The 19,717-nt window shown below is 51.3% G+C and overlaps 1 protein-coding gene across 1 annotated transcript in view; it reads right to left on the reverse strand.

Annotated features, from left to right (window-relative positions):
- Positions 1–19,717, reverse strand: part of NID1 (nidogen 1) — a 70,191-nt gene that overhangs the window by 17,370 nt on the left and 33,104 nt on the right. Inside the window, exons 9-12 of the mRNA XM_037168174.2 lie at positions 18,808–18,951; positions 16,092–16,217; positions 10,980–11,129; positions 9,245–9,367 (exon numbers count right to left, since the gene is read on the reverse strand). Coding sequence (XP_037024069.2) covers positions 9,245–9,367; positions 10,980–11,129; positions 16,092–16,217; positions 18,808–18,951 — 543 coding nt within the window. The remainder of the gene's footprint in view (positions 1–9,244; positions 9,368–10,979; positions 11,130–16,091; positions 16,218–18,807; positions 18,952–19,717) is intronic.

Below are 19,717 nucleotides of genomic sequence, written 5' to 3' on the forward strand. Positions count from 1 at the left end.
CCTCAGGGGGCTGTCTCCAGGAATTTTCAACAGCGATCTGACCTGCAGGGGCCCTGCCCTCAGTGGAAGAAAGTACTGGGAAGGGAAGCTCAATCCAGCAGGAAGAAGACATCAGGGACAAGGAAGGGGACAGAGCCAGGACATCTGGAAAGTTGAAGTATTTTTAAGAACTTTGCCAAGAAACAAAAGAGGAAGCTCTGCCAGTTAGGAGAGGTATTTGAAACAAGCTTCTTTCTGATAGTTCAGGAACACAAAGCTTCGCATAAAAATAAGCAACAGTAAAGCATGGAGGTCAAGTCCAATACAAAGTGACAATAAGCAAAAAGACAAAGAGTAGAAGACAACCCTACAGACAATGAAAGCACAGGAAAGATACGTGGATGGGACAGATCAAAATGACAACCTTCTATTATTTCAAAACAGAAGCCAAAAGAGTAAGAAAATGCTGTAAGATATGAAAGAACAAAATGAATCAGAACTTGACAAACTCCGAAATGAGGCAACAGAATTAAGGAAAGAAGTGGAAATAAAAGAAAAAAAGCATGTCAGAAATTAAGCCCAAACCAATAGGAACATAAAGTGAGTAAACACGAGACCTTATGCTTTAAGAGGAACAGAGGGTGGAGATGAGGAAAATGCTTGAAGCCAAAAAGAAATGCGATAGAATGAACTTGAGAAGGGGACCAAGACTGGAGACAGGCAGACAAGGTTCACCATGAAAAATGGGAGCCCCTGCAGAAGTAAACCAAATGGAGGAAAGAACAAACACTAAAACTGTTCATTCAAGGGGGAAAATCCTGACATTAAAAAATAAAGATTTGAAATGACACATTGAAAAAGCACACAGTGTAACTACTGATATAGACTCGGAAGGCCCAACACCAAGCCATGTTCTAGTAAAACTACTGAACCTCTTAAGGGAATGATAGAAGGTAATGAAATGAAAAAGTCCTTTGGGCATCTAGGTTAAAAAGGGAAAAATTATCTTTTGCTTATCGTTTGCATTTGTGACTGGCATGCTTTACGTCAGAAGGAATCTGAGACAGTCAAGGAATGAAAGTGAACCAAGCAATACTGTTTGCAGAAGGCCTTTCGAGGAATCAACCAGAGAGGAAGCTTCTGACAATCACGTAAACCAGAGAGACACTGACTTAAGGCCCGGCAACAAGCAATGTAGTTCCTCCTTGAACTAAGACCAAAGGAGGGTAGAAAGGGAGAGAATATATATAATGGCTACACATTTGGGCAATAGGGGGTACAGCCATAAAAATAAGGGGGGGGTAGGGGATGCGAAGAGCAGATGCAAAAAGCTTTTAATTGTTCTCAGAAATTGTACTGGTGGTGGTGGTGCTGGTAGCATTATTCTTAGACTGTTGAGTGAGCAGTGTGAGATAAGGAATTGTGGTCTATTCTAATCTCATCACCCACTGAGCTGTGAGAACCGGGAGTCTCACATGGAGGAAAACAGCTACAGATACCATCCAAAGTGGTTAAGAAAAACCCCGTAGTTGAGAATCTGAACTGCAGATATCAACGTGAACTCATAAGGTGTTCCTAGCTCTGTGTGAGCATCCCTAGTACCGAGATCCTGGTCTTCAATACCATTTTCCACGGAAAGAAACCAGGGCTTCATGGACAAGCGCTGGCTCCAGTTCTGAGGCAGGAAATACACGTGAGCCCCAACATACCTGTCACACCAGAGAGCAAGCAAGCCATCAGAGGCTACTAGGACCATGTCAAAAGGACAAGGGGGGGAGGAGGGAAGGGTTTTCAGGAACTACTATAAAGGACATATAGACAAAAAAACCAAGGAGGAGTGGAAGCAAGGGAGGGAGGTGGGTTTGGCCAGGGTTGCAGGGGGAGTGTGTGGGGGGTGGGGGGTGGAAATGCAGACAACTGTAATTGAACAACAATAAAATAATTTTTTTAAAGAAAGGACCGGGGACCAACTAGAAGAGGTTCCATGGGCCAAAGATGGGAGGGACTCTGAGCAACTCGGAGTATAATAATGACAACCAATTGAGGCCCCTGAGTTTATAATGGTATTAAAAAACTAAAAATGAGTCAGTCACTTTCAGCGGCTGATAAGGAATCAATCTGTTGTCCTGACAACTAGCAAACAAGGGAAAGACCCAAGCATTTGTCCTGCTTTTTATGAAATGTGCCCCCGGACAACGAAAGGGTGTATGAGGGGAAGAATTTTTTAAGTACTCCAACTAACAAATGACAAAGAATCAACAGAATCAGACTATCACGTTTTTCACCACCCAGGAGAAATGAAAGGATCTAAGCAATGCACACCGATTTCAACCTGTACATGAGACCCGACAGATCCAGAATCTCACTGTTCGTTTGCCACTCTCTAGAAATTAATGGACCCAGGCCATGATCATAAATGCCTCCTAAGGTCAGAAAGCGTGAGGCGAGCAGACTTTATGTGCTTCGGGTGTAAGGTGATGTCCTACCTACTGTCTGGCTGAAAGGGCCGAATCTGAGTCTGATCAAGCCTCTGGACCCAGCTGTGAGTGTGTGCCCATCAGAGTGGACAGGCAATGCGACGAGCAGCAAACTCCAGCCTGTGGAGAAGTGCATGGCTCAACATCATGGGTTCTTCAACACACAAAATGCAGGGAAAAGAAGGCTGGAAGAGGGAACCACTGGCAGGAAAGTGAGGAATGCTACATCTCCAGTGTCTAGGAATGCACACTAGGATGAACTACGAAGAAGTGCCAGGAAGTGATTATTGTAGAAGTTGAGGTGGCAGCTACTTTGGGGGAGACGGAGGCTCGGACCGGGACAAAGCACCTGGAGGGGCTGCTGAGGCTGCTGGGCAAGTCCTACTTCTTGCCTGGACTGGCAGCTACAAGGGTCAACTCAAGAGTAACTCCTTTGAGCTATACATTTGTTATGTATGACTTTCTCTATCTAAGTTTCATTTTATAATGAAATGGTAGGAAAAAAAGGGGATATGAGAAGAGGAAGTGGATGCAGTAAGTAAGTCCAGGAGACCCTTCTGAGGAATTAAACTACAAAGGGAGGACGGAAATGGGACGGCGTGAGGGGTGGGGGGTTGGGCTCAGGGAGTCTCGTCTTCCAGATGAGAAGTATCACAGCTTCTCTGCAGGCCAGCTGGAATCGCGCAGCGGAGCCAGCAGCTGGGACACCGGGACACTGGCTTCACCTTGGACAGCTGTCCGGCACATTAAATGAAGGTTGACCGGAAATTTATAATTTCTAATTTTATTTAATTTATCAATGTAATTTGACTTTATAGTTATAAAACAAGTTGATCCTTAGATTTACCCATAATAAAAATAATCTAAGCCAACACAGGAAGCCTTAGCATGGTTCTCTTTTAGCCCTGGTTGCTGTAGCTCAATGGATTGAGGACAGGCCTGTGAACCAAAGGGTCGCTGGTTCGATTTCCAGTCAGGGCACATGCCTGGGTTGCAGGCCAGTTGCCAGTGGGGGACACGTGAGAGGCAACCACACACTGATGTTTCTCTCCCACTCTTTCTTTTAAAAAAAAATGGGTGGGGGGGAGAATGGTTCTCTTTTAAAAGCATCCAACTCAATTTTGAAAAAAATTCTTTATAAAAATGTTTATATAAAGGGTTCAAGAAATCTTTTTGTAAAACTAAGAAATTACTCGGGCCTTATGTTCCTTATTTATAAAACAAAGGAGATGAATTACAGAAGTTCTAGAGCCCCTTCCCGCTCTAACTGGGAAGTGCAAATTTTCTAACACCGGGTTTATTTGAAAGGAAGTTTATTTGAAATGAATGTTGTTACAAACAACATTTTGTGTTTTCTCTCCTAAGTGTTCCTCCTCCCTACCTGCCGGGACTCTCACTGCCCCTCCCTGTGCGTGTGTGCGCCCAGGAGGTGGCCCCGAGTGCCGGTGCGTGTGTGCCGGAGCCAGCCCTGGAGGGCGGGTCAAAGCCCACAGGTGCGGTGTGTGCCCTTCAGCATCGGGCTTCCCACATCCAGCCCAGGACTTCACTCTCCTCTTTGGCCCTCTCATAGCTCCCCGCATTCCCCAACTCCCGTCATGACTCTCCCCAGTCACTGTCTGGGTGAGGCCAGCGGCTGTATGGTCACCCAGTCCCTACCTCCTGCTGGTATTCTCAAGCTTATGCAGTCCCTTTTCCCCGTTATACGGTTGGCCTGTGAGTAACAGTGTCAGCAGAAGCAACAGGACTGCCGTGCCAAGATTAGGTGACAAAAGACTGGCTCCCCCCTTGGGTCCTCTCTCTCTCACCACTTGTTCTGGAGGGAGCGGGCTGCCACGTCTGGAAGACACGCAGGCAGCCCTGTGGAGAGGCCCATGCGGTGAGCAGCTGCGGTCCTCGGCCCCCAGTCCGTGAGGAACCGGGGCTACCGACGGCCCGTGGACCCACTGCCCCCAGAGGGACCTCAGGGGTGACCACAGCTCTGGCTTCTGTCTGACAACAGCCTCGAGAGAGACCCTGAACAAGACCCCCATCTACGCTCCTTCCAGGTTTATAACTCGCAGAAACCGTGGGACAGCAAATGTTTATTATTTGAAGCTAACTTTGGAGATAATTTGTCACGCAGCAAAAGATAACTAATATGCTGGCTTTCAAACTTCCTGACCATGACCCACAGAAATACAGTTCATTGGGCAATTCAGGACACACATACACACACACTCGGTCTCTCTCTCTCTCTCCCCCCCTCTTCTATGCACTTGTACAGGCACATGAACAAGCGTCGTTTCATGGAACAGCACTTACTGCTATCACACATTCCTACTACCCGCGCTCCACGGCCCCTGACTGCAGCCCCTCGTTCAGAGCCCGTTCCCGCGTGGGCGTTTTCTGTTTCCCGACCCAGGCCCCACACTGGTACGTTTATTTCCACACAGGCTTATATTTTCTGTACATGGAATCACACTGCACATATCCTTTATAAGTTTTTCTTTCTTGCTCAACATGCTTGTGAGATTTACCCATTAATTCTAGTTTATTCATTTTAAATGTTGCATATTATGTCAATGTATGAATTATACCAAAACTCATTGGTCCATTCTCCCACTGACACTCATTTGGATTTTTTTCGGTTACAAACAATACTATATTCCCAGTGCACATTCTCTCTCGAGGACATAACGACATGTAGACTTTCTTAACGGAACAAAACTGTAGACACAACCCCAGCGGGTAGGTGTTACTGGTCTTGTTATTGCCCATCTTTATGTCCCGGCCTGCAGGTTTGGGTTTGTCTGTTTTGTCAACACGGCCTCAGAGAGGGGACGAGGGGTCAGGCTCAAAAGAACAAAACAAAAAATAAAGTGCTGCCCCTTTTTGAACTGCAGATGTGAAGCAAGCCGAAGGAGATAATGAACATGGGTCATTTTTAATAGCCACTAGAATATCCTGACTCAACTCATCATGAAGTCTGCTCTCTGTAACCTGCCCATCGGAATCACGGGCAATACTACTGTCTTTACCCGTATTTTCAGGAACAAAAGCTGGCTCTGCCTGGTTCCTCTAGGCTGGGGGTCAGCAAACTTCTGCCAAGGGCCAGGTGGTAAATGTTTTAGGCTTTGCCAGCCTTTACAGACTCTGCCACAACCACCAGACTCTGCCTTGCAGAATGAAAGCAGCCACACAATACACATATGCTAATGAACACAGCCGTGGTCCAATAAAACTGCAGTTACAAAAACAGGAGGTGGGAGGGACTTGAACCATGACTGGTAGTTGGCTGATCACTATTCTAAGCAGAAGAAAGCAATTTAGACCAGCAACACATACAATTCTACACCAAAATTCTAAATTTTCATCTGATAGTTTTCTCCTTTCGGATGGGCAGCTATCCTAAAAACTGATCACACCCACCCAATCCTGCTGAGAGTGTGGATAAGTGCTGCCGGTACGAGTGCAAACAGGTGCATTCATTCATTCCTTCAGCAACTCTAGATAGCTGTGAGCACCCCACGGGCAACATACTCCACCGGACACTGGGGACGTACAAATAAAACACACATGTACCCTGTCCTCAGGGCACTGACAGGCTAGCAAAGGCGACAGACATTGCTTTAGTGATTAATTGCTCTAAAAAGTGGTGAAACAGAACTTCCAACTTCCGCCAAGATGGAGGTATAGGTGGATGTGCCGTACCTTCGCACACAACCAAGTTTAGGGACAACTAAATATTAGCATCAGAAAACACAACCAGAACACGGAAAACTGAACTTTTCAGAAGTCCGCTAACAACAAATTCTTCAGCCCGACCGGTAAGGGGCGAAACCGGCGTCTGGTGAGGAGTTGCAAAGGAGGGCTCGGTGGGACCCAGGCGCGGAATCCAGACGCGCGAATCCGGACGCGCAGGTTCCAGACGCAGGATTGGACCTGGTGAGCCACCGAGCGACCCACCGGGTGAGCGACTGCGGAGGAGACAGTGGGGAGGCAGTGCAGCGTGTTGACTGCGGTTGCCTGATTGCGAGCGAGCGAGGGAGTGGGCGGTTGGACCGGGCCCGGGGGTCCCCGTGGCTTGCGGCACTACAGGGCGCCGCCATTTCCCCGCTCTGACCACGCCCCCACATACAGCGTCACAACCCAGCGACCTGGGAGTCCAAGGCGCCGCTTCTCACATTTAAAGGGCCAGAACAGACCAAAAATGTCGCAGGAAGACCTCAAAGCTCCAGGAGATAAATCTAAGCGACGAAGAAATAGCAAAACTCTCAGACGCACAGTTTAAAACACTGGTCATCAGCTTCCTCACAGATCTGGTTGATTATAGCCACAAATTAGAGAAACATATGAAGGCTAAATTAAGGGAAATGGATGGAATTCCACAGGAAACCCATAGAGATGAAAAGGAAACTGGGACTCAAATCAATGCAGTGGACCAGAAGAAAGCAAATAATGGCCAAACAGAAAAGAGTCAAGGAGCAAGAATTCAAAAAAATGAGGAGAGTCTTAGGAACCTCCAGGACATCTTTAAACGCTCCAATATCCGAATTATAGGGGTACCAGAAGGGGGAAAGACACAACCATCAGTGGAAAAATTATTTGAACAAATAATAAAAGAAAATTTCCCCAATCTGGCAAAGGAAATAGACTTCCAAGAAATCCAAGAAGCCCAGAGAGTACCAAAAAGTTGGACTCAAGAAGAAGAACACACACCAAGGCACATCATCATTACATTAGCCAAAATTAAAATGAAGGAGAGAATCCTAGAAGCAGCAAGAGCTAAGGGGACAATCACCTACAAAGGAGTCCCCATCAGACTGTCAGCAGATTTCTCAAAAGAGACCTTACAGGCAAGAAGGGGCTGGAAAGAAATATTCCAAGTCATGAAATCTAAAGACCTACAACCAAGATTGCTCTATCCAGCAAAACTTTCATTTAGAATGGAAGGACAGATAAGGTGCTTCTCAGATAAGATCAAATTCAAGAAGTTCATCATCACCAAGCCCTTATTATATGAAATGTTAAAGGGACTTATCTAAGAAAAAGAAGTTAAAAAAACATGAACAGTGAAAGGACAACAAACTCACAGTTATTAACAACCACACCTAAAACAAAAGCAAACTAAAATGACAGCTAGATCAGGAGTGGAAACATAGAAATGAAGATCTCAAGGAGGGTTAGCAACAGGGGGAGTGGGAGGAGGACAAGGGGGGGAGAAGGTACAGAAAATAAGTAGCATAGACAGTAGATAGAAAATAGATGGGGGGGCAAGAATAGCAGGGGAAATATAGAACCTAAAGGACTTGAGACACATGGACATAAACTAAAGGGGGGTAATGGTGGGGATGGGGGGGCAGGGTGGAGGGGAATGAAGGGGGGAATAGAACAACTGTAACAGCATAATCAATTTTAAAATAAATAAATAAATAAATAAATAAATAAATTTAAAAAAAAAGAACTTCCCACTGATCTCTTACTGAAACATTTGTAGTGGCATACACACACCTGGCCAAGAAGAGCAGCAGTAGTTAAAAAGAATTATTAATACGACAGGCTGACTCCAGTCTGAGGTGTCCAACGCATGGTTAATCTCATGACAGATCCCATGTGCTCAGAGGACAGCACCCACCCGACAGGTGGGGTCCATCCGACAGGCCTGGGTGGGAGCTCTAGATCTAGGCCTTCCTACTGTGGGACCTCGACTGTGCCTTTACCTTGTAAGTTGCAGTGTAAATGGAGACAGTATTAGCACCTGCTTTAAAAAGGTCATGACAAACAGTGCATGAAACAGTATATGTAAAGCACTGAGCACATAGTAGGGTCTACACAAGTGGTGGTCAATTGCACTGGTCTGGCAGCATCCCAAGTCCCCAGCCTTGACCTGGGCAGTCACCATCCTCATGACCCAATGAGATTCCACTCAACTCTCAGGTCGGCAGGCAAACCTTAGAGGCTGCACGGCTCCAGTGTAACCAGTAATACGAACACTTCTGCGGAGGCCCAGCTGCCTCTCCCCGCCCCCTGGTGAGCCTTCACCCCGGCCCTCAGCCCAGCCCAGCTCTCTCCCCAGGACTCTAGGAACCCGGGATGGTTGGTGTTACGTGTGCATCTGACTGGGCCCCAGAGAGTCCAGATACACGGTCCAGCATTACTTGGGTGTTTCTGTGAGGGTGTTTCAGACGAGTAATTGTTAACTCCGAGGACTGAGTGAAGCAGACTGCCCTCCCTCGTGGGGTGAGCCTAGAAAGCTAGAACAGAACAAAAAGCTTGGCCTTCCCCAAGGAAGAAAGATGCTTCCCTCCTGACAACCTGAGGACGGGGCCATGGGCTGTTTCCTGCTTCAGACTCAAACGAAAGCCCTGGCTTTTCCAGGTCTCGAGCCTCCCAGCACCCACCCGGGAACGGCCCCATCAGCTCCGCCCAGTCTCCAGCTGGCCGGACGCAGATCTGGGGACTTTCTAGCCTCCAAAATCATGTGGGCCAGTTTTTTATAATAAACCTCTTTAATATGAATATATATATTTGTACACACATAGAGCTTCTGTTTCTCCGGAGAAGCCTGGCTGCTCCAGACCAGGTCACTGGGACACTGGACCCCAGGCTGCCAGTGCAGCGATGGTCCGTTTAGGTCCCTGCCTGGCGCCCCGAGGTTCAGCAGTACATGCAGGCGCGTTCACTGGGCCGTGCTCTGATCCCCCGCGTCCACAGCCCTCAGGACTCCCACGGAACCCACACTTCTCCACCTCGCCTTCCCCGCAGGGCCATGCCCTCAGCACTCGGCTCCGAGGATCCCAAGGCCTTACCTCCAGGCACACAGCGGAAGCCGTCTCCCTGGTAACCAGGTTTGCACTGGCATGAGAAGGAGCCTGGAGTGTTGTAGCAGAAGGCATCGGGGTGACATCGGCTCGGCTGGCATTCATCCACGTCTGCAAGACAGCCCCCAGGCCCGGGGCAATGAGATTTCTTCAGCAATTCCTAGTTTACAAGGTGACTTCAGCCACTTGCTCAACTCCAGGGGACCCCGTTTCTGATCCAGGAACAGCGATTTAGAATTCATTCAACGTTAATTATCAAAACGCCAAGTCCCTGGTTTCTGTTCTGTGCATTCACTAGTGTGTTTCACCTGAACGATAATGCTTTCAGGAAAAGTCAAGCTTGCAAACGGAACAGAGGGAAGACTGTTTTGTATCCTAAGATGATTCTTCTCATCATAAATGAGAGCTTCAAAAATGCCTGAGTGTTCAAGAAGGGGCTGGAAAGAGGTATTCCAAGTCATGAAATCCAAAGACCTACAACCAAGATTGCTCTATCCAGCAAAACTTTCATTTAGAATGGAAGGTCAGATAAAGTGCTTCTCAGATAAGATCAAATTCAAGGAGTTCATCATCACCAAGCCCTTATTTTATGAAATGCTAAAGGGACTTATCTAAGAAAAAGAAGATAAAAAAACATGAACAGTGAAAGGACAGCAAACTCACAGTTATTGACAACCACAACTAAAACAAAAGCAAAATAAAAGGACAGCTAGATCAGGAGTGGAAACATAGAAATGAAGATCTCAAGGAGGGTTAGCAACAGGGGAGTGGGAGGAGGAGAAAGGGGGGAGAAGGTACAGAAAATAAGTAGCATAGACAGTAGATAGAAAATAGAAGGGGGGGCAAGAATAGTATGGGAAATACAGAATCTAAAGAACTTGAGACACATGGTCATAAACTAAAGAGGGGTAATGGTGGAGATGGGGGAGTAGGGTGGAGGGGAATGAAGGGGGGAATAGAACAACTGTAATGGCATAATCAATAAAAATAAATAATTTTTAAAAATGCCTGAGTGTTTACAGACAGATTAGTAACTGCTTGGCAGGAAGACCTCGGAACCCAGAGAAAGTGTACGTGCTCAGTGACGACGAGGCGGTCTCTCAGAAATTACGCTCTATCCCAGAAAAGCTTGGACTTCTCAGAAATACTTTGTGGTATAAAATAATCTTGCAAAACAAGGGACTGGGGCACTGTGTTGACAGCCACCTGCAGAGCACTCCAGCGGCCAGCGGGGACAGCTCCCAGGTCTGTGAGGCCTCTGAGGAGTCACTCACACACACCCCTGACTCTGTGCCCACTCACTCGATAAGGAGGTCCCACCCCTCCTGGAGAGACAGCTACAGCAGGCCAGGGGTGTGACCACACACATCTTACTAAATAAACAGCCAGACTGCAAGCTCCAAGAACACAAGGATGGTTTCTTCATAAAAGACAGGTAATCTTTTTCAGTGCCTGGCAGATAGCAGGTGTCTAACTGTTGCCTGAACAAGCAAGTCACACGGACCAAATAGTAGGGGGAGGCCAGGTGTCTTCCTCAATGAGAACAGAAGCCAAAGGAAAACGCGTAGTTCCGACTAGCAGAGAGACAAAAATGCAGCTTTTACCAAAAGAGTTGGGCCAATAGCTCTTTTACACTTGGGCGAGTCAGGAATCAGCACATGGTAGGTCCCATGTAGGGCACTGCCCAGGTCATGCAGAGAGGAAAACCAGGGTCACCACGCACCTTGGCAGGCCCGGCCGTCCCCGGAGAAGCCTGGCAAACAGGAGCAGGTGTAGGAGGAGCCTCCGGTGTAGATGCACTGGGCCCGCTGAGGTATGTCGCAGTCGTGCAGCCCCGTGGAGCAGTGGTTGATGGGGCGCTGGTCCACGTCAGCTTCGAACACAAGGTGCACAGTGTTGGCAGGGAGACGCCTGTGCTGTCCCCGGGCCCCTCCCGGGTCCTCTATACCCGTGGTTTAGTCCCCTGGGTGGGTGGTGCCTGGACCCCAGAACTTCGGCATCTCTCAGGCTTCACTCCCTGCTCCCCCTGGGCTGGAACCCCCGGCTCTCCTGCCTCCTCCCCCCGGAGCCACCTCTGGTCTCTCCTGACACTCAACACCAGGGTCATCCACCCAGCCTGGCTTTCATGCTCAGTCTCAGACCCAACGCCCCTCCTCTGGATGTGGAGGTGGAGCGCTGTGGGCACACACACTTGCTAGGGCAGCTCTGCTGGGGGGTGTTTGGTGGTAAGGCCCGAGACTTCCGCACGGCGCTGCACCGTGGTTCACCGGGCAGGTGAGCCCATCGCTGTGAATCCCGAAGCCAAGGCCAGCCTTTTCCCACCAGGGGACGAGAAACGAACTTCCAGGGCAGTGGTGAGGCCTGGGCCTTGGGAGGAGGCGGCCCTGGGTTTCCAGCAGGGGTGCACATGGCCTCGCATGGACCCCAAACTCTCAGAGCCTCCGTTCTCCCCAGTGGAAGAGGAGTTCCTTGCAGCAGGCTGAGCACAGGGGGCCCAGAGAATGGGACTCCTGTCATCTCAAGGTCCTGATGGGAAGACCCACGGAATGAGGGCTCGGGAAGTGGGTGGGGGACACGGAGGCGCGCCAACAACCCCATCGGTGCTCTGGCCTCGAGAGAGAAAAGGAGGGGCTGAGTGCGCGGGGTGACCCCAGTGGCTGGTTCAGTTCTCTGCGGCTCCCACGGCACCATTTAGCTGCCGGTCTTAGGGCTCTTAGGCCTGGGACAGGGTCCGGTGCCTTGCCACCAGAAACTTTCCTTCCCTCCCAGGAAGGCTCAGTGTCTGCCTGATCCCGGCGGCAATGGGTCTTCCCAAGATTAATCCTGTTTATCTTGCCTCCAGTGCTTCGAGGCAGAGAGCTGTAAGCACTGCCCAGGGACAGGTCAAAAAGGGGACACTCTCCAAAGGTCTGTGCCAAACAAGAGATCAGCAAGTACTGGCAGGTGGAGGCCCAGCCTGGGCACTCAGCAGCTTGGATTCCCAAGTCCAGGTTGTCGATGGACTCCCGTGAGACCGGCACCATCACACCACCCACGTCTCAGGGGCCAAAGGGTTTTAAATTGCTACCAGGGGTCCCAGCTCCTGTCTGACAAACAGGAACCCAGGAAGCTACTAGTCCAAGGACACACTCCTGCTTCCTGGACCCTGTTCTGTTCTCTCCCCTCCTGTCATTCCCAAGGCTCTTCCTTTCTCCGGGTACCCTGCCCCCCACTCCTTCAGCTCACACAGTGGGAACGGGGCCACTCACAAAGAACTGTGACCCAGAAAGGTGGGTGGGAGAGGTCTATTCAGACAGAAAACTACAAGCAGACGGACCTCCCTGCACTTTCGTTTCTCCTGCTCTTCCAGGGAGCGTGTGCCATTGACAGCTTGCAAGCAATCACTTTTTGTGCCTGCTCAGAGCCTCCCCATGCCCCATCCTTAGGGACGGAGGAGGCCCTCCTGCAGACGCTGGAGGTCGGGGGGTCCCCGACCCGACCACCCTCTTCTGGGCGTGTTTCCACAATCCTCCAGTCATTTACAGAAGAAGGTAGTTCATAACTTAATTTTTTGAAATCACATTTTCCTTTCTGTAAGACCACTTTTCACGCTAAAGGGATTTTCTTCTCAAATAGGCTTTTAAAAGTCCACTTCACAGTTTACTTCTATCTTTTCCATTTTTAATATAAATGGGGCATTTTCTAGCTATTGTTTCCCATCGATGCCAAGGAAAGTCTTTCCTTAGGCCCTTGGGGGCCCAGGGAGCCCCCCGCCATCCTCACGCAATAGGACTTTCTGGCGGCCTACTGATTGCGTTCACTCGAGGAGGAGTCGTTTTAAAACGGGGACAGCCACTGCCCATCACAACAAGAGAGGAGGCGCCACCCCAGCCCCCGAAAGGAGACCTGATACACTGGAGGGGACATGGGTGAGCTGTCCTCAAGCTCCTGACCCTGCAGAGAGGCAATTTCCCTTCAACCAATGGGACGCTGCCTGATGGAGGGAAAAGTTTTGGAAAGGAGAGATTTGGGCTCAAAATAGGAATGAAAAATTACAATTAAATTGTAAGGTGGGGTTTCACTTTTTAGCACTGCACCTGACAGGGAAGGAGCAGAGTGGGTAGCTAGCTCTGAGATGCTGCCACCCAGCTGACAGTGGTCCCTGAGACACCCACAGGCCCGGTGGGCCGGGAAAGGAGGGAACGAGGGAGAAGGGAGGAGGAGATGCTGGGAAGGGAGTCACGCGTCAGAGGGCACAGGAAGGGCAGGGTGTGAGGAGCTCTAGGTGGGCTCACGTGGCCTGCGAAGAAGATCACAAAAACGAACGCTTCAAAGTAACCCTCCCCACAGTGTGATGGGGGGAGGGAGAGCGGGAATGCTGGGTGAGGCAAAGCTAAGCCTGGCCCCACCGCACCTGACGGTGTGCAGGTGTGTGCTGCTGTTGCATGCGCCGTGAAGACGCCTGGTGCGGGCGCAGTGGGACCTGGCATTTCCCTGCACCCCCTGCGCCAGGCCACGCATCACAGGACTGAGTCTGGGCAGAGCGGTGCTGGTGCTGTCACATAAAGCTGACTGACAGGTGAGCCGAGGCCAGTCTGTTACGTGAACACACTTTGTACGTTCCAGTTAGCCGTACAAGTTACCACCCGGTGGAGGAAAGCCACAGGTGTACAGAAAATGGCAGGTATGGAAGTCACAGAGCGGCCCTCCCGTGGTGGATTCCAACGAGCAGGCGATGACCTCTGGCAGCCCCAGCCCTCACAGCCGGCAGGGCACGGTGCCGGCTTCTTACACAGCCCAGGTCTTCCTCACTCATCCCTGCTTTAACCCAGAGAGAAACCTTCCCGGCCCAGCCCTCCAGCAGGGAGATTGTCTTATGGATTCCAGGAGAGAGGCACTGACCACTGAGTTACCCAGTAAGTGGCAGAGCCCTGTGTTGGCTGCCCTGGGGCTGACTTGGTTGGACCCAGGGAGCCATGTTCCTGCACAGTGTGTCTCAAAGGAGCATCCGAGGGGGGAGGGCCCAGGGGACGGAGCAGCGTGGGGTCAGAAGGCAGAGAGAGAACTGGGAGGCATCCTGGTGCCAGGTCTTGGTTGATCTAACTTCATGATCTTCAGGTGATTTTCACACTTGTTTCTGAGCCATGGGATCCATATCTCGCTCATAAGGGGACACATACAGAAATGCAAGCATGGAGGTTGGGGCCAGAGGCCAGGAGCCTGCCCACAGCCTCCCTGTAGCCTCGCTGGCAGCTCCTGAGGCAGTTCCAAGGGCTCAGGGGACACAGTGAACCCATGACCCAGTCCAATCTCCTCATCTTACATGTGCGGCCCAGAGGCCCAGAGAGGTCAAGTATATTCCTCAAAACCCAGAGCCTATGAATAGACACTTGCACCACCACCCTCCCCCACCCCTCCAGTGAGTGTGGACACCAGGAATGGCTGGATCCAGTAACTCAGGACAACATGCCCCACACGTACCTGTCCCAGGACCATGCACTTCACCACGCAAGGGATAAAGGATCCACTACCCAAGTTTGAGCCAAAATGTAATATAAATGCTGCTACCAAAAAAAGCAAACCTTTGAATCTCCACCTCAAAAAGCAGAGAGGGGCCCTGGCCAGGTGGCTCAGTTCATTGAAGCATCATCCCACACACCAAAAAGTCGTGGGTTCTATTCCCAGTCAGGGCACATACGTAAGCTGCGGGTTCAACCAGTCACTGTTTCTCTCTCACAGTGATGTTCCCCCCTGTGTCCCCTCTCCCCCCCTCCTCTCTCTCTAAAATCAATAAACATAGCCTCAGTTGAGGATTAAAAAAAAAAAAACAGCAGAAAGGGAAATCAGGCCAAATACACAGAAATTGTTGTTCTCTATTTTTTTAAAAAAGAGATGTAAGTTTAGCAGAGCTGAAATCTCAACTCTGTGCAAAGGGGACTGGCTTCTTTCAACTCACAGATGTTTGGGTCATACTCCAAGTATGAGAACTGCCTGTTCCCTTCAACGCCCTGTGACCTCGGCAGCCTCAGGCGGAGCAAACAGAAAGCACACCCCGGCTGAGCAAACAGCGAAGAAGGGCAAGGAGAGGGTCGCTGGGGCCGTAAAGGACCAATCTGCTTTGAATTGGGAAGAAATGCTCAATTCAGAGGGCCCGTCCAGCACACTGCCCTGCAGACTGGAAACATCCAAGAATCTTTGAGCTTAAATATCCTGGAACCCATAGTTCAAAGTGCAGCAGTAGGAAAAAGCAGGAAAAGTCAAACAATCTTGTTCTTTGTGCATGACGCATCATCGTCATCACCAAATCATCACCAACCTAAAACATACCTGGCCTAATTCACAGTCTCAACTCCTTTACTTTGTAAAGGCTAAGAAGTTATGGTACCACTGTGGTTTGCAAACTTGAAATCCAGCAGTAGGAGGCCCCAGATGGACTTTCAGATGTAAATGAGGAAGAGGACAGCCCGAGGCGGGAAAGGACCCTCGGCCTGTGAGGTAGCTCCTCCCCGTGAATCCCAAGGCCATGGAGTTAGGGGGAAACCAATCTAATTGTTTTCACAGCTGTTCAAAGAATAATATGACTCAAAAACAGATCCTTATTGTTGTGAGAACGGAATGGAATACGAAGCCAGCCGCAACAGGTGAGGGTGGGCGCCACCAGTGGAGCAGTAACAGCGCTCGTTCCTTGAGCCTGTGACTCCCCGGGAAGTCAAAGGACAGGGACAAAGCCGATTCCACTTTGGAAACGGGCCCCCAAGGGCAGAACCCAGCGCCGCCACCCTGGTGACACCTTTCCACAGGCACCGACACACACCCCAGGACGAAAGAGTCAGAGACTCTGAGCTCCAGGGCTTACCCACACACGCCCCCGCCTCGGAGAACCGGTAGCCCTGCTCGCACTCGCAGCGGAAGGTCCCCGGGTGGTTATTGCAGACGGCGTGGCTCCCACAGGCTGAGGGCTGTTCTGAGCACTCGTCGATGTCTGCGGTGAATTTTTAAAAAAAGAACACTCGTTTAAACCTCTTCACATCGCTACACACAATAAGACAGAGATCACTCTTGCCCGTGAGTGTACCTGAACCCAGGCAAAAGCCCAAACCGATGGGGCTCAGCTTTTTGAAAATACACTGCAATGAATGTTTGTGTGAAATGATTCAGACAAGAGGTCTCCGGCAAGATGTGAGCTCCGGGCACAGCCTGGAGGTTACAGAACAGAGTTAGTTCTTCCTGGGGCGGCTGCTTCCACCAGCGGGAGCAGGGTGGAGGTGCAGCTCATTGAGTGTGGACTCGGCAGCTCATCCTCAGCTGCTGAAGCACCCGCAGGGGCAGCAAAGCCCACTTGGACTCCCCTGCACCCGTGCCGCAGCTCCCAGGGCGGCGTCTGGGCACAGTGGGCAGATGGCAGGGCCCGGAGGCTGTGACGCCACCCCCAAAGGACAGGAAAACCTCACCCTGGGAACGTTTCCAAGCTCCTCTCGCCCCGGGAAGCCTTAGAGAGGGAACTAGTGTGTTTTGAAAAAGAGGGCCCTCGACCCTCACAGCCCACCTGGAGAACCACCGGCAGACGGGGTGTGGGACCTGCGGGGGGCGGTCCTGGCCCAACCTCCACCTCCATGCAGGTCCACACAGAGGACCCCAGCTGGCGACCCCGGGCAACTTCCCCACCCGTGTCTCACGGTCCTTGCAGTTTGGAAACTCTCCCTAAAGGCTGATTTAAATCCCCCTCCTCTAAGTTGAGGCCAGGACTCTCTCTCTGAGGAGAGACTTCCTCTCGCACAAATCACTCCCTAACCCAACAGGGAACTCCTGGATTATTCTCATAATTAATTACGACTCCCCTTTTGACTATTTTTTTCAGAGTAGCTACTTCTCACGTTTTCAGCAACTCCAAGTTTCTCCAATCTGTCCCCCCCGAAGGCCAGGCCTCTGAGAGCGGTGTCGGCGCCCGCCCGTTTGTGAAATGCCTGCACACACTCGAGTCACCCCCTGACAGATCACCCGACACGGTCCTCACAGACGCCCAGGTGGGAAACACATGGAAGCCATTCTGCCAAGCGCCAGAGCTCTGTGGTTCAGCTGGAAGTCTCCCCCAGTTCCCGGGGAGCGGCGCCCACCAGCCCTGCAGACGGCACCTGCCGCGTTATCAGTGCTGCGCACACTGAGTCCCACGGGCTCACACTCAGTCTCTCCCCTAAGGCCCTCTCCCGGCCAAAATAACACATGAAGTGATCTGCTTAATGCAATTTCCGCCCAACAGCCCAGTGTCTCAGCACATTAACGCGTGGAGGCGTGTCCCAGTGACCCAGAACAAAGCCTGGCCGCGCTGGGAGCAAACCCACATTCCACCATGCTAATCTGCCAGAACAAGGACTAACCACAGGACAAAGGCAAGCGCACACAAGGCCACCTGTCCTGTCGGGCGAGGACACCAGAGGGTTTTCTATGACAGTGGCAGGTCACGTCAAGCACAGCCGATCGTGCCGTGTGCAGCGAAGCACTTCACTGGGTCAGGAGCCATCCAGGTGCCCCTCGGTGGCAGATTACAATTTAACAGCAAACATGCAAATATCAGGCTGTCCATGTGAAAACAGTTGAAGTTACACTCTAAGTTCCACAGGAAGACCGTGTAACACACAGCCTGGGGCCACACACTGAGTCCCACTGCTGTCAGAGGCTCACTTGAACCAGCCTCAATTTCCCATCTGTAAGAAGAGGAACAGATTTCCCACACAGTAGGATGGCCGCCATTAAAACATCAGAAAACAAGTGTTGGCGAGGAGGCAGAGAAACCGAAGCACCCAAGTGCCCACGGACAGACGAAGGGGTTTAGAACACGTGGCATATGCTCACAACACCGGAGAACCTCCCCGCCTTCCAAGGGAAGGGAGCTCTGACACACACTCCGGCACGGACGAGCCTCCACGAAGCTACGCCGGGTGAGGGACGCACGGTCCAAAAGGACTGTTGCTGGGCGACCCCACAAACACGAGGTCCCTAGAAGAGGCAAGCTCAGAGCACGCGGAACGCTGGTTGCCAGGGGCTGGGGCGGGGGAGTGGGAGGGGGTTTAATGGGGAGAGAGCTTCGGGTTTGCAAACAAACAGGGTTCTAGAGAGGGTTGGTGGTGATGATTGCACGGCAAGGCGAAGAATGCCGCTGCACTGCACACTTAAAAGTGCTTACGTGGTAAATTTTACATGACGTGCCTTTTACCACAATTAAAACAACTTTAAAAAGACAGAAGTGACTATCTCATTACAGCAGCCGAGTTAAATGGGACGGTGTCCATGAAGCAACTCACACCAGCGTGCCTGAGGACGTTAGGCTCTGAGGGCTGCGAACAGCGCGCACTTGAGCTTCCCTTCGCACCCGTGCGGAGTGAGCCTTACAGATGCTGCTCTGCGGCTTACAGTCGGTGCACTGGACCGGCCCCAGCATCCCCAAGGGGGCACCGAGTGGCACCCCAGCAGTGCTCATCTCAGGAGCCACACCCCCTCCCAGAGCGCTGGACCCCGGGGCGGGGCCTCTTCCTCCCGCCCGTACCCCGCCCCCGACGTCGGAAGCGAGGCTGTACCGTAGCAGGTGCGCCCATCTCCTCGGAAGCCGATGGAGCATTCGCAGGTGAACTGGCTCCCGGGACCAGGCCGACAGGCAGCGTTGGTGTCACACCCGTGCGTGCCGAGGTAGCAAGGGTTCTGCAGGGCGTCCGGGGAACCTTCTGTGAGGACAGACACAGAAACCTCAGCACCCGCGGGCTCCGCCTCCACAGAGGGAGGGGCAGGGCGCAGGCCCGCAGGGTCCCGCACAAGGCCGCCGCAGCCGCTTCCACCCCGGCAGCATGTCTGCCTCGCGCAACTCACAGTAAGGTGATTTTGCCATAAAAAAGTCAAAATCACAACACAAAAAAGAGGGGCATTAAGGACATTTCAATTTGAAAAGACCTCTTGGGAAACAGAAACTACCTGAGCACAGCTGAGCGTGTGCAGGGTTGGACACCACGGGTCTCGGGGAGGCAACCTAAGTGCTCAACGGCTCCCAGCCCGGACCTCCCCTCTGCTCCCAGGCCCTTGTTTCCAAACGAGAAACCAGCAACAGCAGGGGAAAAACTGTGGCATCTGGAGGAAGTGCTGACCGTTTTAAAACCACGACTATTTAACTTCTCTCTCCCACTGAAAGCCCCGCGGAGGAAGGGAACGCGCACAGGCGGCCTTTCGCTCTGGCTCCAAAGCCAGTTCAGAGGGCTCACGGGGGTCCCCAAGTGGGCGCTGCAGGTCGGAGAGCAGTTCACCTCTTTTTGCAACAATGTTGCTATACGACCAATGAGGTGCACAGTGACAACGTTTGTGGGAACGTCGACTTAGGGCCAATTAGGTGTACAGTGACGAAGTTTGCAGCAAAAATACCGGGTAGGAGACCCACCGCCTCAGGGCTGCAAACTGCAACCCTCGGCCCACGCCTGCTTCGTGAATCAAGTTTCACGGGAA

Source organism: Artibeus jamaicensis, unplaced genomic scaffold (assembly GCF_021234435.1).
Source record: "Artibeus jamaicensis isolate MK-2021 breed Jamaican fruit bat unplaced genomic scaffold, CSHL_Jam_final contig_473, whole genome shotgun sequence".
In the NCBI taxonomy this organism is placed as follows: domain Eukaryota; kingdom Metazoa; phylum Chordata; class Mammalia; order Chiroptera; family Phyllostomidae; genus Artibeus; species Artibeus jamaicensis.